Here is a 19,624-nt window from a genome sequence, read left to right on the forward strand (position 1 = left end):
CAAAAGAGCAGCTATCTTCTTTGCTGCCTTTTTAGGCTTGTTAATTACCATCAGTGCCCATTTCTGAATGAAGTGCTCTGGAGAACCTGAGTCACACTCAAGCTCATCAGACACTGCTTGAGAGCCTGCCTGGTCAGTTTTTTAGCACAATCTTAATTCCAGCAGGCTAGATCAGGAGTTAACAAAACAGCAACACCAGAGCCAAGCTGTGCCCATGGATCAAAAGGGCTGACTTCAACTGTTTAGGAATTGGAGTTGGGAGAAAGTTTTGTATTGAAATTTATATAATGTTTTCTTCCTTCTTAGAAGCATCACATTCAAAAGCACTTCTTCACTGTCTCATCTCATATAAATGAGTTTCTCTAGCCTCTGACATGGGTTACATGCTCAGACAGTGTGAAGCCCCACATTCTCCCCAGTCAGTCAGCCTAGGCAGCAGACTCTTGAAATGAAAAGAGCTAATGCTTTTCTCTGAAAAGGCACAGAAAACCACACAAACTGGAGGGCCAACTGCAAGGTCACTGCCAACTGCAGCTCCCAGCACTGCAGGCACAAACCAACACAGAGACAGAGCGGCACAGGCCCTTCCTCACAGCTTGTTCCAACCCGCTGAGGAGAGTCATACCTGAGAGAAGACGGACTGGGATATACCAACTATTCTGCTTTCAGGTACCTTCAAGAGCTGCTTCTATTTGCCAGGGGTGGTCTGTATCCCCCAAAAAGAAGAACTAGGTGAAGGTGCTTCAGAAGGTTGCCCTTCCTAATCAGTAGGCTGAATTTTGGCAAACAGTAGGGCATGAAATCTCCTACAGAGACTGCTTACCAGTTCACATTATGTTAGGTATGTTCATTAAGGCCTGTATTTGCATCGCAGCCAGCTCCTCATGACTATAAATATTAGTAGTTTGTAGAGAAACCACCAGGAAAGACTGGCACTGGAACCCTCTTTTGTACCTGAACTGCCACTCCTCACAACAGCAAACTCCTTTGAATTCACTACATAGAGAGTTCACACACACTCTAAAATGTATTTTAAACCACTAAGTAAGGAGGCCTGTAAATGCTAAAACATTTGTTCTAAAGGATATCCAGCAAGTGTATTTTACATCCTATGTTGTTTAACTTATGTGAGGAACTTATAACAGTCCTCAGCTGTTCAGAGCTACCTCACATAGACATTTGGACTGATCTTATTTTACAATAGAGAAACTACTTTATTACCTTGCCTTTCCTCTCTTGGCACCCAGAAGGCTTTCTGACTACCTACGAGCACGTAGTTGAGATCTAAATTTTGAACCTCAGCTTCAGCACTGAGAAAATTGTTTTTCTTTCTAGGATTAGCTCACATGCTTCTGGAGAAGCCTGGAGACAGAAAAATATAGGAATCGTGATGACTTCAAAACAGCAGGTGATGCATCTAATACAGGGACATGTGCTACATCCATGCCATTGACAACTACTGGACTCAGAAATGATTGATCTCCCCTCTTTTCTTCAAACAGATAATTCTCTAAGAGAAGAGAAGCAGCTGTCACTTCCCATCAACTCAAGCAGCTGGTTGCTGCAGCACACTCTTCCTGCGTAGCAGCTTAAAGGAAAATATGAAAGCTTCCATGATTTGATATTTATTTATTTATTTTTTCTGAAGGGTATTGTACACCAAATATCCCATTGGCAGGAAAGCGCATTCAATGTGTTTAGAAGCCAAACAGTCACTTTCATTTTAACAACCACAATTACAAAGTAAAAATAAAACACAAAATAATGAACCACATGTTCATAACATACAAAAATTGCTGCCTACTCAGTAGGTAACTACAACATTCCAACTCCTGAATATATATATATTTATAAATTTACATTCTTGTAACAAAAATAGACTTTGAGAGTTGTTGTTCCCCTCCCCCCCCCCCCCCTTACATTCTGTCTCCCAGGGCATTCTCGTCCTCCCCTCCCCACCTATTCCCTGCTCTCCCTTACATTCTTTGCGTAGCATCCCTTTCACTTTAAGGCAAGATGCAAAGCATCCATTCACACAAATGCATGACGTCAGCAAGGCTTCACAAAAAGGCACCAAGACTTGTAACTCTAAAAACAAAACTTCTGCCACATGTGAGTGTCTCATCAGGTGATTTTTACATAGCATCACTCTTACATGCTCAAATACAGTAAGTGCTGTTCCCAAAGAAGTTTTAAATTCATTACAGCATTGTCACTAAAATAGAGTCAACATTTACAAAATATGGCCCTGCAAACTCCAAATAATACAATATGGATATGCAAAGATTTTTCACATCAATAGTACCTAAAGGAAAGCAAAACCATGGCACATGTACAAGTTACATCAGCTATGTACTTAATCAAAGGTCCCTTCTTCATAATAAAATACTATTGTTTACGGGGAAAATTATACTGAACTTATATCCACAGTCCATGCAAATTAAGTCATTCAACAGAGGTGGAAAACTTAAACAGCAGTTGTTTCAGGCAGCTGAAGTTTGAAGAAATGGTAGATAGCCTTGCAACATATAGGGTTGGAGGAGTAATTGGAGACTCCATGTCTCATAGTACCAATGGAAGAGGTAAATGCTCCTGCTCCAGAAGGTGATCTCAGCAAATCTCAATTGTCCTTGGAGAAAAGGTTGATGTCATGTCTGAAAGAGCTGATGTCACCTGAGAGCTGAAATTATTGGTGATCCCTGGAGATGGGAAGGAAGTGGCCACTTGGGTCTGAAAAGTGACAGTGCCAGAGGGGTAAGTGGTTGCTATAGATGGAGATGGGAATGTTGTGTGTGCAGGGGAGGGATAGGAAGATGGGGCAGGGGAAGAATACACTGTGCGCACTGGTGAGGGGTAAGTGGTGGCAATGGAGGAAGGGTAGGATGTAGCCACAGAGGATGAGTAGGCAGCAACTGGAGAAGTAGTTGAGACCGGAGCTGCCTTTTCCACTTTCTTGTCCTTCTGCCTAAGGTGGATTTTAGTGTGTCTCTTCCTCTCGTCACTTCTGGCAAACTTTCTGCCACAAATGTCACAGGCAAATGGCTTCTCTCCTGTGTGCGTGCGGATGTGAGTGGTCAAGTGATCGCTCCTGCTGAAGTTCCGCATGCAAATGCGGCACTGGAAAGGTTTCTGTCCTGTATGGATGCGAATATGACGAGTTAGCTCATCAGACCGTGAAAACCTTCGGTCACAGGACTCCACTGGGCAGGCATAGGGCCGTTCATGAGGAGGTGTCTTGCTGGGGCGGTTGGGGTATTTCCTCATTCTGCTGGGCTTGATCAGCTGGGACTGATAGTTAGTGTTAAGGGTCTTCAACTCTTGGGAGCCAGTCTGTGTGGCAAATGCCTTGATAGTGGACAGCGGCGTGAGGGAAGGCTGCTGTGCTCTGTTCTCAAGGGCTGGAAAGGGCTTCTGATCAGCTGGGATAAGGCTGAGCTCACCCTGTTGCTGAGGGAACAGGTAATCCGGAATCATTGGCACCTGAAAGTTGGTTTTAGCAGTTGGATAAGCTGGAGGTGGATACTGCATGGGAGCTCCAGAGGGGTTGGGAAAGGACTGGGTCTGCGGTTCAGGAAAAATGTCAGAGCTAGAATTGGGAAAAGTTGGTGCAGCTGAATAAATTGGACTGTTCTCGCTGGCTTGGACAGAACAGCTCAGAGGGGGGCTCTGCGAGGAGGAGGAGGGTGATGATGAAGAAGGTGTTGAGGTGGGAGGTGCATTGGCCATGCCCACCAGCCCACTGACAAGGCTGAAGAGAGGTTCTGGCCATAAGGTGTTGCTACTGTTGGGGGCTGGCTCTAGGGAGAAGCGCCCCGTGTAGGTTATTGGTGGCAGCCGCGTTGTTTGGTTGGGGTAACTCGTTTCTGGCAGGGTTTTCTCATTGTTCAGGGAGATCTCAGGAAAAGTGTCTGAAAAGAGAAGGGTGGCGATTACTTCCAACAGCCACTGCAGCTCCGGAGCTGTTGCGAGCACTTTGCAAGCTATCCCCACGCAGTGCAGCCCCAGATCCTTGCTTCTGGTTAATTAATAATTGAGTGCAACATATTGCAGCGCCGCTGGCAGGTCTCCAGCAGCAGCGAGCCCAGAGCCGCTGACGCACACAGGAGAATCCCCCCGCGCAGCCGCCGGGACCGGGGCGCCGCTGCATCGCGGAGCCCCCGCGGGAGCTGCTGTCCCCGCGGCTGACCGGGACCGCCCCCCCGCCCCCCTCCAAGGCGAGGCCAGCGCTCTTACCTGCCGCGAGATGCTCGAAGTGTTGCTCTCCGGGCTCCCCGGCCGCGGCGAAGCCCGCGCTCTCGGGCGCCCCGGGGGGCGCGAGGAATTGCGGGCCCCCGCCGCTGAGCAGCATCATCTCCTCCAGCTTGGGATAGTGACTGTCCATGGCGGGGGGCGAGTGCGGGAAGGCGCCGAAGGGCTCGGAAATCTGCAGCGGGGGCAGGAGCTGCATCTCCGCCTTGGCCGCAGCCATGAGGGCGCCGGGCTCGGGCTCTGACGGGTGGCGCCGCCGCCGCGGGCCCGGCGGACGGGCCGGCTGCGGCGAGGCGGCCGTTGCCTGCTGCCTGCCCCGCGCCGCGGTCGCCCCGGCGCTGCCCGCTGGAAGCGCTCGACTCCCCGCCCGCCCGCCCGGGGCTCCCCCCGGCTCTGCCCGCTGGAAGCGCCCGGCTCCCCGCCCGCCCCGGAGCCTCCCCTATATATCGGGTCCCACCGGCCGCGGCCCGCCCCGGCCCTGACGTACATGGCCATATATGGAAAGCAGGAAGCCCTAATATGGACGCGGGCCGGAGGACCCCGCCTAGCGTCAGCGCCTGGCACCGGGGAAAGCCGGGCAGCGGGGGCCCCGCCCGCCCCGGCCTGGGAGCCCCGCGCCCGCCCCGACCCTGTCCCCCGCCGCGGGCAGCGCCGCCGCAGCGCCGCCGCAGCGTCTCCGGCCCAGGGGCGAGCGGTGCCCGGCCCCCGCCCGCCCCGGCCAGCCCGCCGGAAGCCTCCGCTGCACCTTCCATATTAGGAAACAGCCTTATAAGTCTCGGTTCCGGCGGAGGCATCCCGCTCCTTATTTGGCGATTCCGGCCCCGGCTGCGGGAATCGGGGGGGCGGGCTCGGGGAGCCCGGACGCGGAGCCCAGGTTGCCGCCAGGACGCGCGCGCGCCCGCCCGCCCCCGTGCCGCGAGAGCGCGCGGCTTCGTCGCCGGGCGGGCGGGCGGCACCGAGACCGCGGGGAACACCCGGGTGGCTCCAGCCCCGCCGGCGGCGGCATCGCGGGCAGAACGCCCCCCCCTCCCGCTCGCCCTACCCGCCTCCCCCCCGTGCCCGCGGAGGGGCCGCGTGCCGGCAGCTCCGCAGCCGCGGATGCGGAGGAGTTTCCCGGGCGCTGGCAGCGCGCCCCGGGTGGGGGGCTGCCTGCTCCCGGAAAAGGGAATCTCTGGGACTCCGCAGCTCTGCCGGGAGAGTCTTGCTCCGCCCGCTCCCGCCGAGAGCGGCGGAGCTCTCCCCGCCGCACCAGACCGGGGCAGACCCAGGCGCTCCGCGCCGCCCGCACGCGACGGAGAGCGGGGCACTGCTAAAACCGGAGCCCTGGGCACCGCACGGCCGTAGCCCCCGCTGGCTCGGCTGCGATGGAAAGTGACACTGCTCGGGACGCTGCTCTCGCACCCTGAGGGTTGCCCCTTAGCGCGGCCGCAGCTCCTGCTTGCCCCGCGGGCTACTCTCACACCGGCTCCGCGCGGGACCGCCGGCCACCTCCGGAGGGGCCGAGAGCTCCGTCTCCCCGCCCGAGGCGGCACATACAGCGCGGAAACACCGCAGACGACGTCCCCGGGCGGCGGGGAGCCTCCCGCCCTATAAATAGGCGCTCCACACGGCCGCCACTCCGCCCCGCCCCGCCGCCAGCGCGCCGCGGCGCGGGGCTCCCCTGGCACTGGGCCAGGCGGCAGCGACGACGCAGTGCGGCCGCAGTGCGCGTGCGCGGCCGCCGCCGCCGCCGCCGCGCCGGGGGTTTCCCCGCAGTGCGCGGCCCCGTGCCGGCCGGCAGCGAGGCGTCCCCGCACGGCCCCTGCAGCCCCGCGCTCCGCCTGTGCCGGGTCCGGGATGCCGCCCGCGTGGCCGCCCCTGCCCGGCTGCGGCGGGGAGCTCTCCGGAGCGCCGCCTCGCTGCCGTCCGTGGCCCCGGTCTCTTGCCGCGGACGGCGCTCGCTTTGCCGCAGGGGCGGAGGGGAACAGCAGGTGCCGCGGTGCCCGTTCGCGGCGCGGACTCCCGGCCGGTCCCACTCGCGAGCGCTCGCTCGGGGCACGGCCCGCGTCCGGCGGGAGCGCGCAGCGCTGCCCGCAGCCTCCACCGGCGCTGCCTTGGGGCAGCTGCCCGCCCGGCGCGAAGGTCAGCCACGCGCTTCGGGAGCCGGGCAGTCCGCCGTTGCCACGGGAAGGCGCTCGTATAACTCAGTGCTGGGCGCTGCTGTCTTCCTGATTTCTATTCAAGCTGCGAGCAACAGCAGGGCTCTGTCTGCCCATTTTCGTAGAAACTTCACACCTTCCTCATGTACTGTTTTAACCGAGTTGCTGTATTTTGGGTCGTGTCTTGTCAGTAACAGCGTGCAGTGCTTCCCGCACGGGTGCATTTCCACCCTCGAATCAGCTGCGGGTTGCAGTCACACAGTGCCTCCAGGAAAGATGTGGAAAGCTCCTTCTCATCTGCAGCCTCTGTTACTCAATGGTAGCTAATATGCGTTTGTTACTGACCCTCTAGGGAGAGAAATCACATTGTTTTTCAAATGTCAGTACACTAGGCCAAAAACATCTGATTCGTTGATTCTCTTTTTTTTGAATACATTCAAATATCTGCTGCAGGTTTTGATTACTCCTATACATAACGATTACAGCTGATCTCTGTTTTCTGCCAGCCTATTGCATTTTGAAGCCCTGTTAGGAAGGATCATTCTAATGCTATAGGCCTGCTATAGATTCAAAAAACCACTGAGGTTGGAAGGGACAGCTGTAGATCATCTAGTTCAACTAGTCCCCTCAAAACAGTTTCACTTTGAGCAGGCTGCCTCAGGATGTTGTCCAACTGGATTTTAAATATCTCCAAAGATGTAATCTCCATAACTTCTGGGCAACCTGCTCAACTGTTCAGTCATCCTTATAGAGGAAAGAAAAGAAATTAAGAAATTAGACAGGGAGGAAGGGAGGGAGGAAGGAAGGAAGGAAACATTTATCTTATGTTTAAAATGAATTTCTTTTGGTTTGCGCCCACTTCCTATTGTCACTAGATACTACTGAGAAGAGTCTGGATCCATCTTCTATACACCTTCTTGTAGGATATTTATGCACACTGATGACAGTCTCCCCTGAGCCTTCTCTCTTCCAGACTAAAATGCCCTAAGTCTCTCAGTTTCTCCTATATGACAGTCCTATAATTGCTCCAGTTATATAACTGTTAAAGGCCCTTTGATGAACTTGCTCCACTATGTCCATATCTGTCTTGTTCTGGGGAAGAGACCTGCTTCAGAGCTGCAGAGTGGTGTAACTAGCTTGAACTGCACATAAATTATAGTAATAAAGACCATTTTGCAAAGTCCCCTACCATTCTGGTGAGGCTTCTTGGCTTCACTGAAGTACCGGAAAAGCAGCCACATTTTGGCCAATTACTGGGATATAGATGTATGACCTCAAGTGTGCATACTGAGCTAGGAAATCACTTGTTGACTTTCACACACTGGGACAGACAATATTTGCTTCTCCAAACACATGTTCTGTGTTCCATTTTCTTTTTCTCAGTAATAATAATAATAATTAAAAAAAAGCAGGTCTGTAGAAACTGTATTAAGAAAATTGGATATTTATAACTGAACAACAAGATTTAGTTCAGCCCAGTCAGCTACTCAATAGAATGAGGAATGTTGTGGTGAGACCGATTAGAAGCTATGAATGAAAGCTGTTGTAGTAAGCAGAACCATTATCTATTATAATAAGATAATATCTGCACTTCTTTTTCCAGGTACCATAACTTGAATAATTATAGTACTTCCAAATAATTTGTTACTACAAATCAGTATTTTAAACTTTTTTTTTTAAAAGCACTATTTTAATAAATTCTTAACAACTTGCTTAACAATAGTAGAAGCACAAAACCGTATGATTTTATCACAGTCACAATTTTATTTGAGAATTTAATAATTTTGGTTGCAATTTTCTAATGAATAAACACATGCAATACTCTGAGTATCCTTGAAAGTCAACCATCATTAAATGTGCTTGCTGTCTCTTGATGTATTTCCACAACAGACATGCTATTCCAGAGTGAGGAAGGAATGCAACGGGGTGAGGAAAAGAGAAGAGGGAATGGGATATTAAGTGTCATGAATAAGCCATCCATCTCAACTCAACAGAATAGGCAGTCTCTGCTTCAAGTTTATAGAACATCATAGAACAAGTTTACGGAACCTACACTAACATTTCTCTCTCTCTCTCTCTCTCCTTTTTTTTTTAATCTGATATTGTAATACTAGTGTTACTTTCTGTTTTCTGAATCATAGTTGTTTTTTGTTTTTTTTTTCAGATTAATTTCTTTTCTGCAATTGGACAGAAATTGTTGGTAATATACATATACAAATACTCCTGTGGTAGTAGCATCAGTCAGTTTGACAGGTTACAAATCTCCACTTAATAACAAAATTTACTGAAAGGTTCAAGTTATTTCTACATACTTGTTCAATCACTTGTCTTCTGTTCTGTTAATTTCAAACACAATGAGTAGTAGAACTTAAGCTTTTCTTCAAATACCATGGTTTGGTTTGACTCCTCAATGACTTGCTAATATTGCAGAATACTCTTTCCTTCTTTCCCTCTTTTCTTTTTTTCCCTTGTCTTTCAAGGCCAGAAGAAACTGTATTTCAACTACTGTCTGGTTCCCGGTTACAGAATTTCACTCAAAAAACTGGCATATGTTAGGCTCAATATTCCATTTTAGCTGAAGTACATCACTCAGAAAATCACCTTTTTATCCAAAATCTGAAATCTTGAAGAGATGGGAAATCTAGTGCTTTCTTTTTTTTACCTTATTTCAACAGCCATTTTTATCAATGCAATTCTAATTTAAGAATTCTAATAAGAATCAAAACAAAGTAACAAAAAAGAAATTGATTCTCTAATTTACATAGTCCATCTTTAGATATAATATTTAATTTTTTTCTGATCTTTCATTTTATGTCAGAAAGAACCTGTCAGAACTACTCTCTCTCTCTCTCTTTTTTTTTTTTTTTCCCCAATTAAAAGGTCTTGCATATTGTAATCTAGTTACAATAATCCACCCAAAGCAGGTTGTCCAGGACCATGTCCAGACAGATTCTGAGTACCTTCATGGAGGGAGCTGCCACAACCATGCTGGGCAATGTGTGCCAGTTCTCTGTCACCTGCACTGTAAAGAAGTGCTTCCTGATGATGTTCAGGCAGACCTTTGTGTGTTTCCTTTTTGTGCCCACAGCATCTTGTCCTGTCACCGGGCACTACTGAAAAGAGCCTGGCTCCATCCTTACTGCAACCTCCAATCATGTGTTTACATACATTTATGAGATCCCCTGAGCCTTCTCTTGTCCAGGCTTAACAGTTCCGGCTCTCTCAGCCTGTATCATGATCGAGCAAAGATTATCAAGAGTGGCTTCACAATGACATCTACCAGCTCCAGCAGGTAAATTACTTATTTCCCCTTGGCACAACAAGGCCCTTCATCTGCGCAACAGGACTCTTCACCTATAGGGTACGTTATCTTATGCCTTTAAAATAAAAACATATAACAAATTAAACCTTTGTTAATTTGATACTTTTAATACTGGCAATATGAACCATGAGCCAGTGGTTTTGATAGTGCTGTGGTTCAGTGTTAGTACCTGATGTTGATTTAAGAGAAAGACCAAACAAACAGTGTCCTTCCTGTCTACAAGCACTACATCAAACAAAATGTCCATTGCAATATGATGCACAGCACCTGCATGACTGCACAGCAGTTCATATGATTACACAATTTATATCACAGCAGTACCTGTCCTTGAACACAGTTTTCCATTTTTTTAAGTACTGGCAATATAAGACCTCCTAACTGTGACAGCATCTGATATTTCTGCATATTTTTAATTTTTAATGCATAGATATATAATCTTTTTGGTGGATATAAAGTAGTTGATATGAATCTTGAGTTTCAGTTTGCTTACTTGCTTAGTAGAAGCTCATACAGACTTATTTTCAGCTGTTGTGTAACTTTCAGTATTTTATTTATTTATTTACATCAAAACCTCTTGTTATATTGTTGTGCTAGTAAAAACATCACAGTCCTTTTAAAATGTTTCTATATAACTAGTTACTTCTAGGTCTTGCCTACTTGTGCTATGACTAAATGTAAAGTGGCAGCTGTTTCTGTTTGCACTGTCTATAACTGAGTTTGACTTCCAATGCCAAAAAATGTTAATAAACTTTCCTACATTTGAAATTTGCCTAGTGTTCTAACATACATTTTGTTTTAATTAGATGCACTTTTCACTTTACCCACAAACATAGTTTTTTGTGTGGAATGCACATGCACTTTCGGCAAAATTCATTCATTTTCTTTCTTTAACAGATCTTATTTTTCCTGAATATGACAACAGTGACCGTAATTTCTCAGGATCTTTCACTAGTTGTTCAAATACACATGCATTGATTTTCTTCATCCCAACCCTCTAAATACATCATCCTGTTCCCTCTTCTGTTTCTCCCTGCACTGTTTTTAATAGTCCAGACTGTAAAACAAGTTTATATAGATATTCCCTTTAAAAAGTTTTATTATTCTCTATTTTTTATTATTCTCTATTTATCATGTTGTATTATACTATATGCTTGAAGAGTTACAAACAGGAGGGAGAATTCCAGCTTTGTAAACAAATGCTGTAGAGTTGTTTCTCCCCTCCTATTCTCCAGAAGCAAGCGATCTGATTTAAAAATCTGCTATATTTTTATGTATTGCGCTGTAGGATCTTTTACAAATACTTTAATTTTATTTAACATTCTTTTTCTTTCTGTGCAGTTAATTTCACTACAAAGTCTATTGCTTTGAGATGGAGGCCCAGAGGGAAGGAATATAAATGTAATTTAAGATCTAAAAATACTTACATTTAAGCATCCTTTCTAGTCCTATGAATAGGGATATACAGATTTTATCAGCACTTTTTGAATACATGCCTTTGCTCTAAGGACTGGGGTGGACGTCCTTGTATTTGCTGCAAAATTCCTACCCTGTTCTGGCACGTGACTCTCCTTCGTTTTGTAAACAGGCCTGAAATTCATTACACACATCCTTTGTAGTGGTATTATCTAACCGCAAGAGGGAACTCTACCCTGTGATTGTTTCAGGACCTGGGCGTGGTCTACCAGATTAGCTAAAGAAAGGGTTTTGTAAGAATTAGTTTACTTGCTTGTTTTATTTATTTATTTATCCATCCCTTGATCTCAGATATTATATATGAGCAAAAAGGTGACAGCACATTTTTTTTTTCTCAGAAATCTAAGAAGTCTGAGCGTTTTTCCTCCAAGCTTTGATGCTTTAATTTAAACAAATCCCTAAAAGTAGTTAATTTGGGATGCATGACTTAATGGACTTCAAAAGCCTATAAAACCTGAATCGTCGCAAAAAAAGAGTTGCTACACACTACTTGAAGTAACCTCCCCCTCCCATCCCCAAGGATGTCTCTGCTCTGATAAATTCTCATCTCCAATTTCAATAATTTGACTGAGGTTGCTAAGAGATGATGCTTATCTTTGTTCACTGTTAACACTGATACAAATGGTATTCGGTCTACCTATGGTATCAGGATGAGTAAGAGTATTACCCATATATAAATCTCTCCTCTATGATCTCTGCAGAATTATTACATGAAAAATATTACCAAAAGTAGAGTTAAGTAGATGAAGAAAGCCAAACCAGATAACAGTTGTGAACATAGTAAGATTCAACACAAATGAAGAAGACAGATGCCTCTAGAAGTTTACATAAGAAACATAAAATTTATATGTGATTTTGAGCGGCAATATAAAAATTAACTGAATTGCAGATGGTCTATCTAGGGGGGCAGGAGGCATGAGCCATATGCAAATGCTCGTTAAAGTGCTGAGTCCTAGAAACCGTGTTCAGGATACTACTGAATTGTAATTTTGTTCCTAATTTATCCTTCCTATATCTTAAGAATGCTAAATTCACATCTACCACTCAGAAAGGGCAATGTAGATAAATGAGCTAGATCCCAAAGTGTTCAGCCTATCAAAGGAAGTAGTACTACTTATTGCTGAACTTGAATGACTGTGGATTAGTGTAGTTGACAGTAAAGACTATGTAACAACAAGGTAGCAAGAGTATGCAACATCTGATAAAAAACTATTCTGTCAAGCAAACAAACAATCAAAGGAACAAAATGTTTTCTAATCTCATATCTGCAGAGTGGAAAGCTGTGTTCATGGACAGGTACTGCTGTGATATGAACATGGGGCTGTGCAGTCATGCAGGTGCTGTGCATCATATTGCAATGGACATTTTGTTTGATGTAGTGCTTGTAGACAGGAAGGACACTGTTTGTTTGGTCTTTCTCTTAAATCAACATCAGGTACTAACACTGAACCACAGCACTATCAAAACCACTGGTTCATGGCCAGTATTAAAACTATCAAAGGATTATTTATTTATTTATTTATTTATTTTAAAGGCATAAGATAACGTACCCTATAGGTGAAGGGTCCTGTTGTGCAGATGAAGGGCCTTGTTGTGCCAAGGGGAAACAAGTAATTTATCTGCTGGAGCTGGATTTCCATGTCTACCTTGGGATTATGACTGATTTTAGTTGGTATGAGCAAGCAGAAATCAGAAATATTCAGAAACATAACTGGAGTTTCAAAAAGCAGTAATAATTTCCTGGTAATAAAGAAAATAGCTTGTAAAATTTATGAGGAGGCAAAGTTTAAACACACACACACAAAAGAATGAAAATGAAAAGTTATTTCAAAAATGTTTACCAGATAGAACAAAGAAATTAATAATACAAAAGGACTACTGTAGCTAAAAGCTCATACCACTTAAGAAATGATATGAAATCACTGTTAAGAATGATAATAAAAAGAGAAAAGAAATAGATTTTTGTTAACACATAGTGACATATTTGTCAGAAGAAAAAATACAGCTAAGTAAATAAATTCTGAGCCTGTAGGAGCAGATTATCAAGACAATTTTAAATGTACCAGTGTAAAAGATAGCCCGATCCTGGTATAGCTCTAACAGTATCACAGAATCACAGAATTTCTAGGTTGGAAGAGACCTCAAGATCATCAAGTCCAACCTCTGACCTAACACTAACCAGTTCTCCACTAAACCATATCGCTAAGTTCAACATCTAAACATGTTTTAAAGACCTCCAGGGATGGTGACTCCACCACTTCCCTGGGCAGCCTATTCCAATGCCTCACGACCCTTTCGGTAAAGAAGTTCTTCCTAAGATCCAACCTAAAACTCCCCTGGCGCAACATTAGCCCATTCCCCCTCGTCCTGTCACCAGGCACGTGGGAGAATAGACCAACCCCCACCTCACTACAGCCTCCTTTAAGGTATCTGTAGAGAGCGATAAGGCCGCCCCTGAGCCTCCTTTTCTCCAGGCTGAACAAGCCCAGGTCCCTCAGCCGCTCCTCGTAGGACTTGTTCTCCAGGCCCCTCACCAGCTTCGTCGCCCTTCTCTGGACCCGCTCAAGCACCTCGATGTCCTTCTTGTAGCGAGGGGCCCAAAACAAAAAACAGTAGCTGAAGTTAATAAGTTATTAATACAATGAATATGTTTGCTGTAAATTTATAAAGAAGCATGTTGAAGTACTTGTTTCTCAGAGCATGATGCAGAACTTTCTAGGCTACTAGAAAGAAGGAAAGTTGATATGAAACAGGTATTATGAATACTTTTTTTGCTTAAAAAAAAAAAAAAAAAAGTCACAGGCACCTTGCAAGCAAGACTCTTATAACAAATGGCTAATGCATCTGCTGCTATGACACATTTTAGAATATAAGAGAAATCCCAGCCAGGATATACAACAATGTCATTCAGTATTAGCAAAGGATGAGCAAGATGACCCAAATAGTACATCATAAAACCTCAGCAAGGTAATGCAAAAGACCATTTCATCTAGTAAAAAATGAAATGCTGGAAATACAATGAATACCAGTCAGTAGGATTTAGTTGAAATTGAGTTTTGATAAACAATTTATTTTTTTTTTATAATGAGACTTCAAAGTACAGTTAACAATAATACAATATTAATGCAAGCAACGTGTACATACATAAGTCCATAGGCCCTGATGGGAGAGCTGAGGGAACTGGTAGATGTCATTGTGAAGCCACTCTTGATAATCTTTGCTCGATCATGATACAGGCTGAGAGAGCCGGAACTGTTAAGCCTGGACAAGAGAAGGCTCAGGGGATCTCATAAATGTATGTAAACACATGATTGGAGGTTGCAGTAAGGATGGAGCCAGGCTCTTTTCAGTAGTGCCCGGTGACAGGACAAGATGCTGTGGGCACAAAAAGGAAACACACAAAGGTCTGCCTGAACATCATCAGGAAGCACTTCTTTACAGTGCAGGTGACAGAGAACTGGCACACATTGCCCAGCATGGGTGTGGCAGCTCCCTCCATGGAGCATGGGAGACTTAGAATCTGTCTGGACATGGTCCTGGTTTGGTTGGCCCTGCTTTAGCAAGAACAGAATTGGACCAGAAGACTTCCAGAGGCCCTTCCAACCTCCGCCATTCTGTGATTCTGTCACAATAATGATCTAGATCTTTCTAGAGAGGTTCTCTAACAATCAGTAGTAGACCTGATGCTATTTAATGATGGTGCCATTTAACATCTTCATTAATGATGTAGATTATTTGGCATCATGTACCCTTAGTTAATTTGCAAATGACACAAAACTGTGGGGAGTAGTTGATTATCTAGACACATCTTGACAGGCTAGAGAGGTGGGCTGTCCCAAATATCCCAGTATAGAAAATATCTTTCTCTCTCATATATCTTAAATGTTTTTAATGAGAGTTTACCACCTGTCCCTATGTTAACTTTTAAGGAAGAAATAGAATTTGGCTTTTTGGTATTATATCTTTAATTGGCAGATATATTTCCACTGCTGCCACCCAGTTTGCTAAGTGCTAATGTATTCATTGCTGCAGTCACCTGGGTGACTAATAGCTATACTGAAACCACCTATAGACCTGCACTAGAATAGATACATCCTTAAGTACAAATCCGTACTTCTAGTGGTCCTGTTGTCATTGTAAGTAACTGTCGGAAACTCAGTAAGCTACAGACTCTTCTCTCCCCTAGTTTCGATATAGTTTGTTTTACTCCTAATTGTAACTTAGAAACGTGCAAGTCTCGCATTTATTTTACTCAGTTTTCTAGATAAGGGGGTCATACTTTTTTATTTGTAACCCATTCCTCAAATGTCTGTTTGCACCTTTAAAAAAACACAGAATAGAACACTCTGAAGACAAAAACAAACAAACAAAAACACCACCAAACAAACTCTAACAAAATAACAACAAAACCCTCCTTAGGAAGCAAGCTGTAGCAAAACTAAGCTTACATTTCCTATGAGTATCAAAGTTGCTTCTGGTTTAGTATCCATGGAAACCTGCTCTCCCATCCTGCTGCAGGAATTAATTGAAGATCCCAACCACTTGTTCAGGGAATCACCATGATATTAATTCACATCACAATCCCTTTATTATCTCAAATAATCTTTTCATTGCTTTATATCAGAACAAAAGGTTTAATTTGCTTTCACCAACTTAAACAACAAAGGGCCATCTAACTCTTTTACCTTCTCAAAATGGGGTACACTGCATAGAGGCTATGTGTTTTCATCTTGGAAAATGGTGATTTTGAAAGGAGCTTGGCCACAGTGTTGATATCAGATGTCACAGTTGGGAGCGCTCTATGCAAAATTCCTTCCCATTTTGTGCATTAAGCACTGTTTTTCACCTATGCCACCAGCTGGTACTAACTCAGGGAAAAAGTTGCCACCCTTCAGTATCAGGACATACCTTCCTCTACAACAGTTGATTCTGTCCTATAATGATAATGTGCAAAGCTACCAAGAGAATAGACAAAGGTGGACTTATGTTAAGGAGTATTGTTTCTAGACTTTTCTTTGAAGGTTTTTCATTAATTACAAACATAAGTGTGTCATGTTCCCAATTGCTTTGTTCCAGGATCATCCATCTCTAGGCATCTACCTTTGAACTTTAATTTCTTTTGCTTTTATTTCCTGCTTATTTCCCTGATTGTTTTCCCTACTCCCTGTATTTCTCCCTAGCCTCCAAATAATCTTTTCTACCCTACTTTTCTTCTCAGACATCGATTTTCCCCCATTTTCATCTGATACTTTGTATTTAGCAGCTGCTCTTTTTGTAACCATGACAACCCTATCATGATGTCAGCAAAGGATCTCACTGCTACCTGAGGAAATGAATCTCATTAAATGCAAGTTAAGCTGCTTGAGCTGACGTTTACTGTTCTGTACCCAGGGGAAGAGTTTTGTTTGGAGGCTCTTGGCTCACAGTTAAAACTTAGAAAGGGGCAATTTGTTACACTGGCCAGTATACAGAGCCTTTCTCCACCTCTAGTTCATGCTACTGAGATACAGTCCCTCATACAGATATGCACTGTCCAAATAACATTATTGCAAGAAAGATGGCAGGGATATTATAGACTGACCATACAGTCCTTGGTTAGATCCAAGAATAGATCCATGCTGTGTTGACCTCTTACACAAAGATATATATCCAATACACAGGATGCATGTTACAGAGCTGGAAAAGGACAGCAAAGGACAATGCTCATGTGATCCAATAAAAAAGAAAAAGAGACCTGGTAAAAGGAAGAAGTTTTAACGGAATAATTTTTTTTTTGTGCATTTGATCTAGACTCTCTGCTTGTAGTGACTGTGGGTACATTGCACTTAGGGAATAAATTTAGTATAAAGTGCTGTTTATTTGTATAGAACCGATTCACCATAATGATGTCTTCAATAGCGCTGACTTCACCACCCATATCATCTGCCACAAAAATTAAAAAGGACTGTAATTCCCTTTACTCTTCTGATAAGAATAAATTTTAATACTAATTGCAAGCACATGACTTTCAGAGACTTTTAGAATACATTATGCTCAACTACATATCATATTGGAGCTGAAAGCAGTATACATTCTGTACAATTCCCCTCACTAACAATATTCATAATTTTGCATTTCTTAATTTAATTACTTTTTTTTTTTTTTTAAATAGCTGAAATAAATACTGGTTGCAATCAATTCATTTGACTTTTTCCCCACCATGGGTAGAAACTTCAAAGTTCCTCAAAGACATTGAGAAAAGAATTTTCTGAGCCTAGAAACCTCATCCTCATGGCTCCTCTCTGAAGAAAATTGTACAGGCACATTTTGGACCCGAAGGATATCAGTCTTGCACCTGTGGAGCTCCTTTAGTTGGTAGCCCTGTAGAGCAAGGTCACTATCAGCAAGGTGGAACCACGGTTAGTTTGGGGGGATAGAAAAAGGAAAAAGCCTGAATAATTCATTATGTGGTTATGGAGTACAGAATTCAATAACCACATTGAGAATCAAATTGAGAATCAAGAGGATTTTTTATTTTTATTTTTCCCCCAAAATCCTTTAGATCAAAGAAAACTTGTAAACAAATTTACAGTTTATGGAAGCCTCTCCAGCAATCTGAGGTAAACCTAGAATTTTCATGGCAGAATGGCAGGCTCAAAAAGAAATACTAAATAGCTTAAAGTACATTTTGCTTGTACGGTTTCCTATTTCCTCATTTCCTCTGATAGAAAAGGCATAACTAAGAGGTGAACACATGTTAAGTGTACAGGCAGGCATGCATGAACAACCTGAACATCTTTCTCTCAAACATGGTGGTTTGAACGTGACAAACCTGGACAAAAATGCAGATGCTTCCACTAAGAACTTCTGTACTATCATGACCAATGAACATTGCTGGGTTCTCTTTGATGTGAAAGTCCACAGACCTACTGTAGTCAGACAATCACAGAATCAATTGTTTAGGTTGGAAGAGACCTCAAGATCATCAAGTCCAACCTCTGACCTAACACTAACCAGTTCTCCACTAAACCATATCGCTAAGTTCAACATCTAAACATGTTTTAAAGACCTCCAGGGATGGTGACTCCACCACTTCCCTGGGCAGCCTATTCCAATGCCTCACAACCCTTTCGGTAAAGAAGTTCTTCCTAAGATCCAACCTAAAACTCCCTTGGCGCAACATTAGCCCATTCCCCTTCGTCCTGTCACCAGGCACATGGGAGAATAGACCAACTCCCACCTTGCTACAGCCTCCTTTAACGTATTTATAAAGAGCAATAAGATCATCCCTGAGCCTCCTCTTCTCCAGGCTGAACAAGCCCAGGTCCCTCAGCCGCTCCTCGTAGGACTTGTTCTCCAGGCCCCTCACCAGCTTCATCGCCTTTCTCTGGACTCGCTTGAGCACCTTGATGTCCCTCTTGTAGTGTGGGGCCCAAAACTGAACACAGTACTCAAGGTGCGGCCTCACCAGAGCCGAGTACAGGGGGACGATCACCTCCCGAGCCCTGCTGGTCACACTGTTTCTGATACAAGCCAGGATGCCGTTGGCCTTCTTGGCCACCTGAGCACACTGCTGGCTCATATTCAGCCGACTGTCCACCATCACTCCCAGGTCCTTCTCTGCCTGGCAGCTTTCCAACCACTCATCTCCCAGCCTGTAGCTCTGCTTTTTCCTGTTCCTCTCAGTGAATGAAAGGCAAGAAATACTGCTTGCATTAGAGAAGCAGCTTTGTTCCACAGGCATTGTGATTATAATCGTTATCTTAGACCACAAGGACCAGTATTTTAAGGGGAAATAATTTTCCCTTCAATATAGAGTTAAAAATTAGACATTGTGTTGTATTGTTAATTACCACCAAGACTGAGGATCCCATCTGTGATTAACCACTCTTCCATGTCATGGATGCTCAGGGTACAATCTCCCAGCCCCATTTTTTACATGGGGGCTTTAAGAAGAAGCAAAAAGACAATCCTTCTCCATTATAACAGAAACTTCAAACCAGTATCGTCAAATCTGAAATCCCAATAAGAAACTTCTGCTGCTACTGCATACTGCACATAGCATTCTGGCTCATTTCCTATGAGAAATTACACTTCTTGAATGTAGATCAGATATTGCCATAACCCCTTCTTGTTTCTATGTTCATTTGCATTTCTTTGTTGCTCTTAAGAGCAACAAATAGATTGTTTCTCTAAAAACTATAGGCTAGTTCCAGTTCAGGTGCTCTATTTACCTGTATTTATCAGGTAGGTCAGATAACATTATCATTGAAGTTCCTTCTGGCTCTCAGATGTTTTATAAACAGACTTCACACTTCATCCTGCCTCCTCCTTTTTGCCTCTATAGGCTTCCATTTTTTAGCACTGCTAAAGGGCTAGCTAGACACCTCAGTAAATAATTTGCTTTTGCTTGGAAATATTTTGGTGTAGCAAAGCGTAATACCACAGGTCTTCCAAAGCTATG

The 19,624-nt window shown here is 44.4% G+C and overlaps 2 protein-coding genes across 2 annotated transcripts in view; both read right to left on the reverse strand.

The window, feature by feature from the left end:
* Positions 1-1,614: 1,614 nt before the first annotated feature.
* EGR1 (early growth response 1) lies at positions 1,615-4,689 on the reverse strand. The gene is made up of 2 exons (XM_027468454.3): positions 4,234-4,689; positions 1,615-3,908 (listed from the first exon to the last, which is right to left on the reverse strand). The coding sequence occupies exons 1-2, from the start codon at positions 4,466-4,468 to the stop codon at positions 2,611-2,613; spliced, it is 1,533 nt and encodes a 510-aa protein (XP_027324255.2). The 5' UTR covers positions 4,469-4,689; the 3' UTR covers positions 1,615-2,610.
* Positions 4,690-8,127: 3,438 nt separating this feature from the next.
* REEP2 (receptor accessory protein 2) overlaps positions 8,128-19,624 on the reverse strand; it is a 43,943-nt gene continuing 32,446 nt past the window's right edge. Inside the window, exon 7 of the mRNA XM_072023454.1 lies at positions 8,128-8,281. Within this exon, the coding sequence (XP_071879555.1) occupies positions 8,237-8,281 (45 nt within the window). The 3' untranslated portion in view covers positions 8,128-8,236. The remainder of the gene's footprint in view (positions 8,282-19,624) is intronic.

The sequence above is a fragment of the Anas platyrhynchos genome, chromosome 14 (genome assembly GCF_047663525.1).
Source record: "Anas platyrhynchos isolate ZD024472 breed Pekin duck chromosome 14, IASCAAS_PekinDuck_T2T, whole genome shotgun sequence".
NCBI classification, from domain to species: Eukaryota; Metazoa; Chordata; class Aves; order Anseriformes; family Anatidae; genus Anas; species Anas platyrhynchos.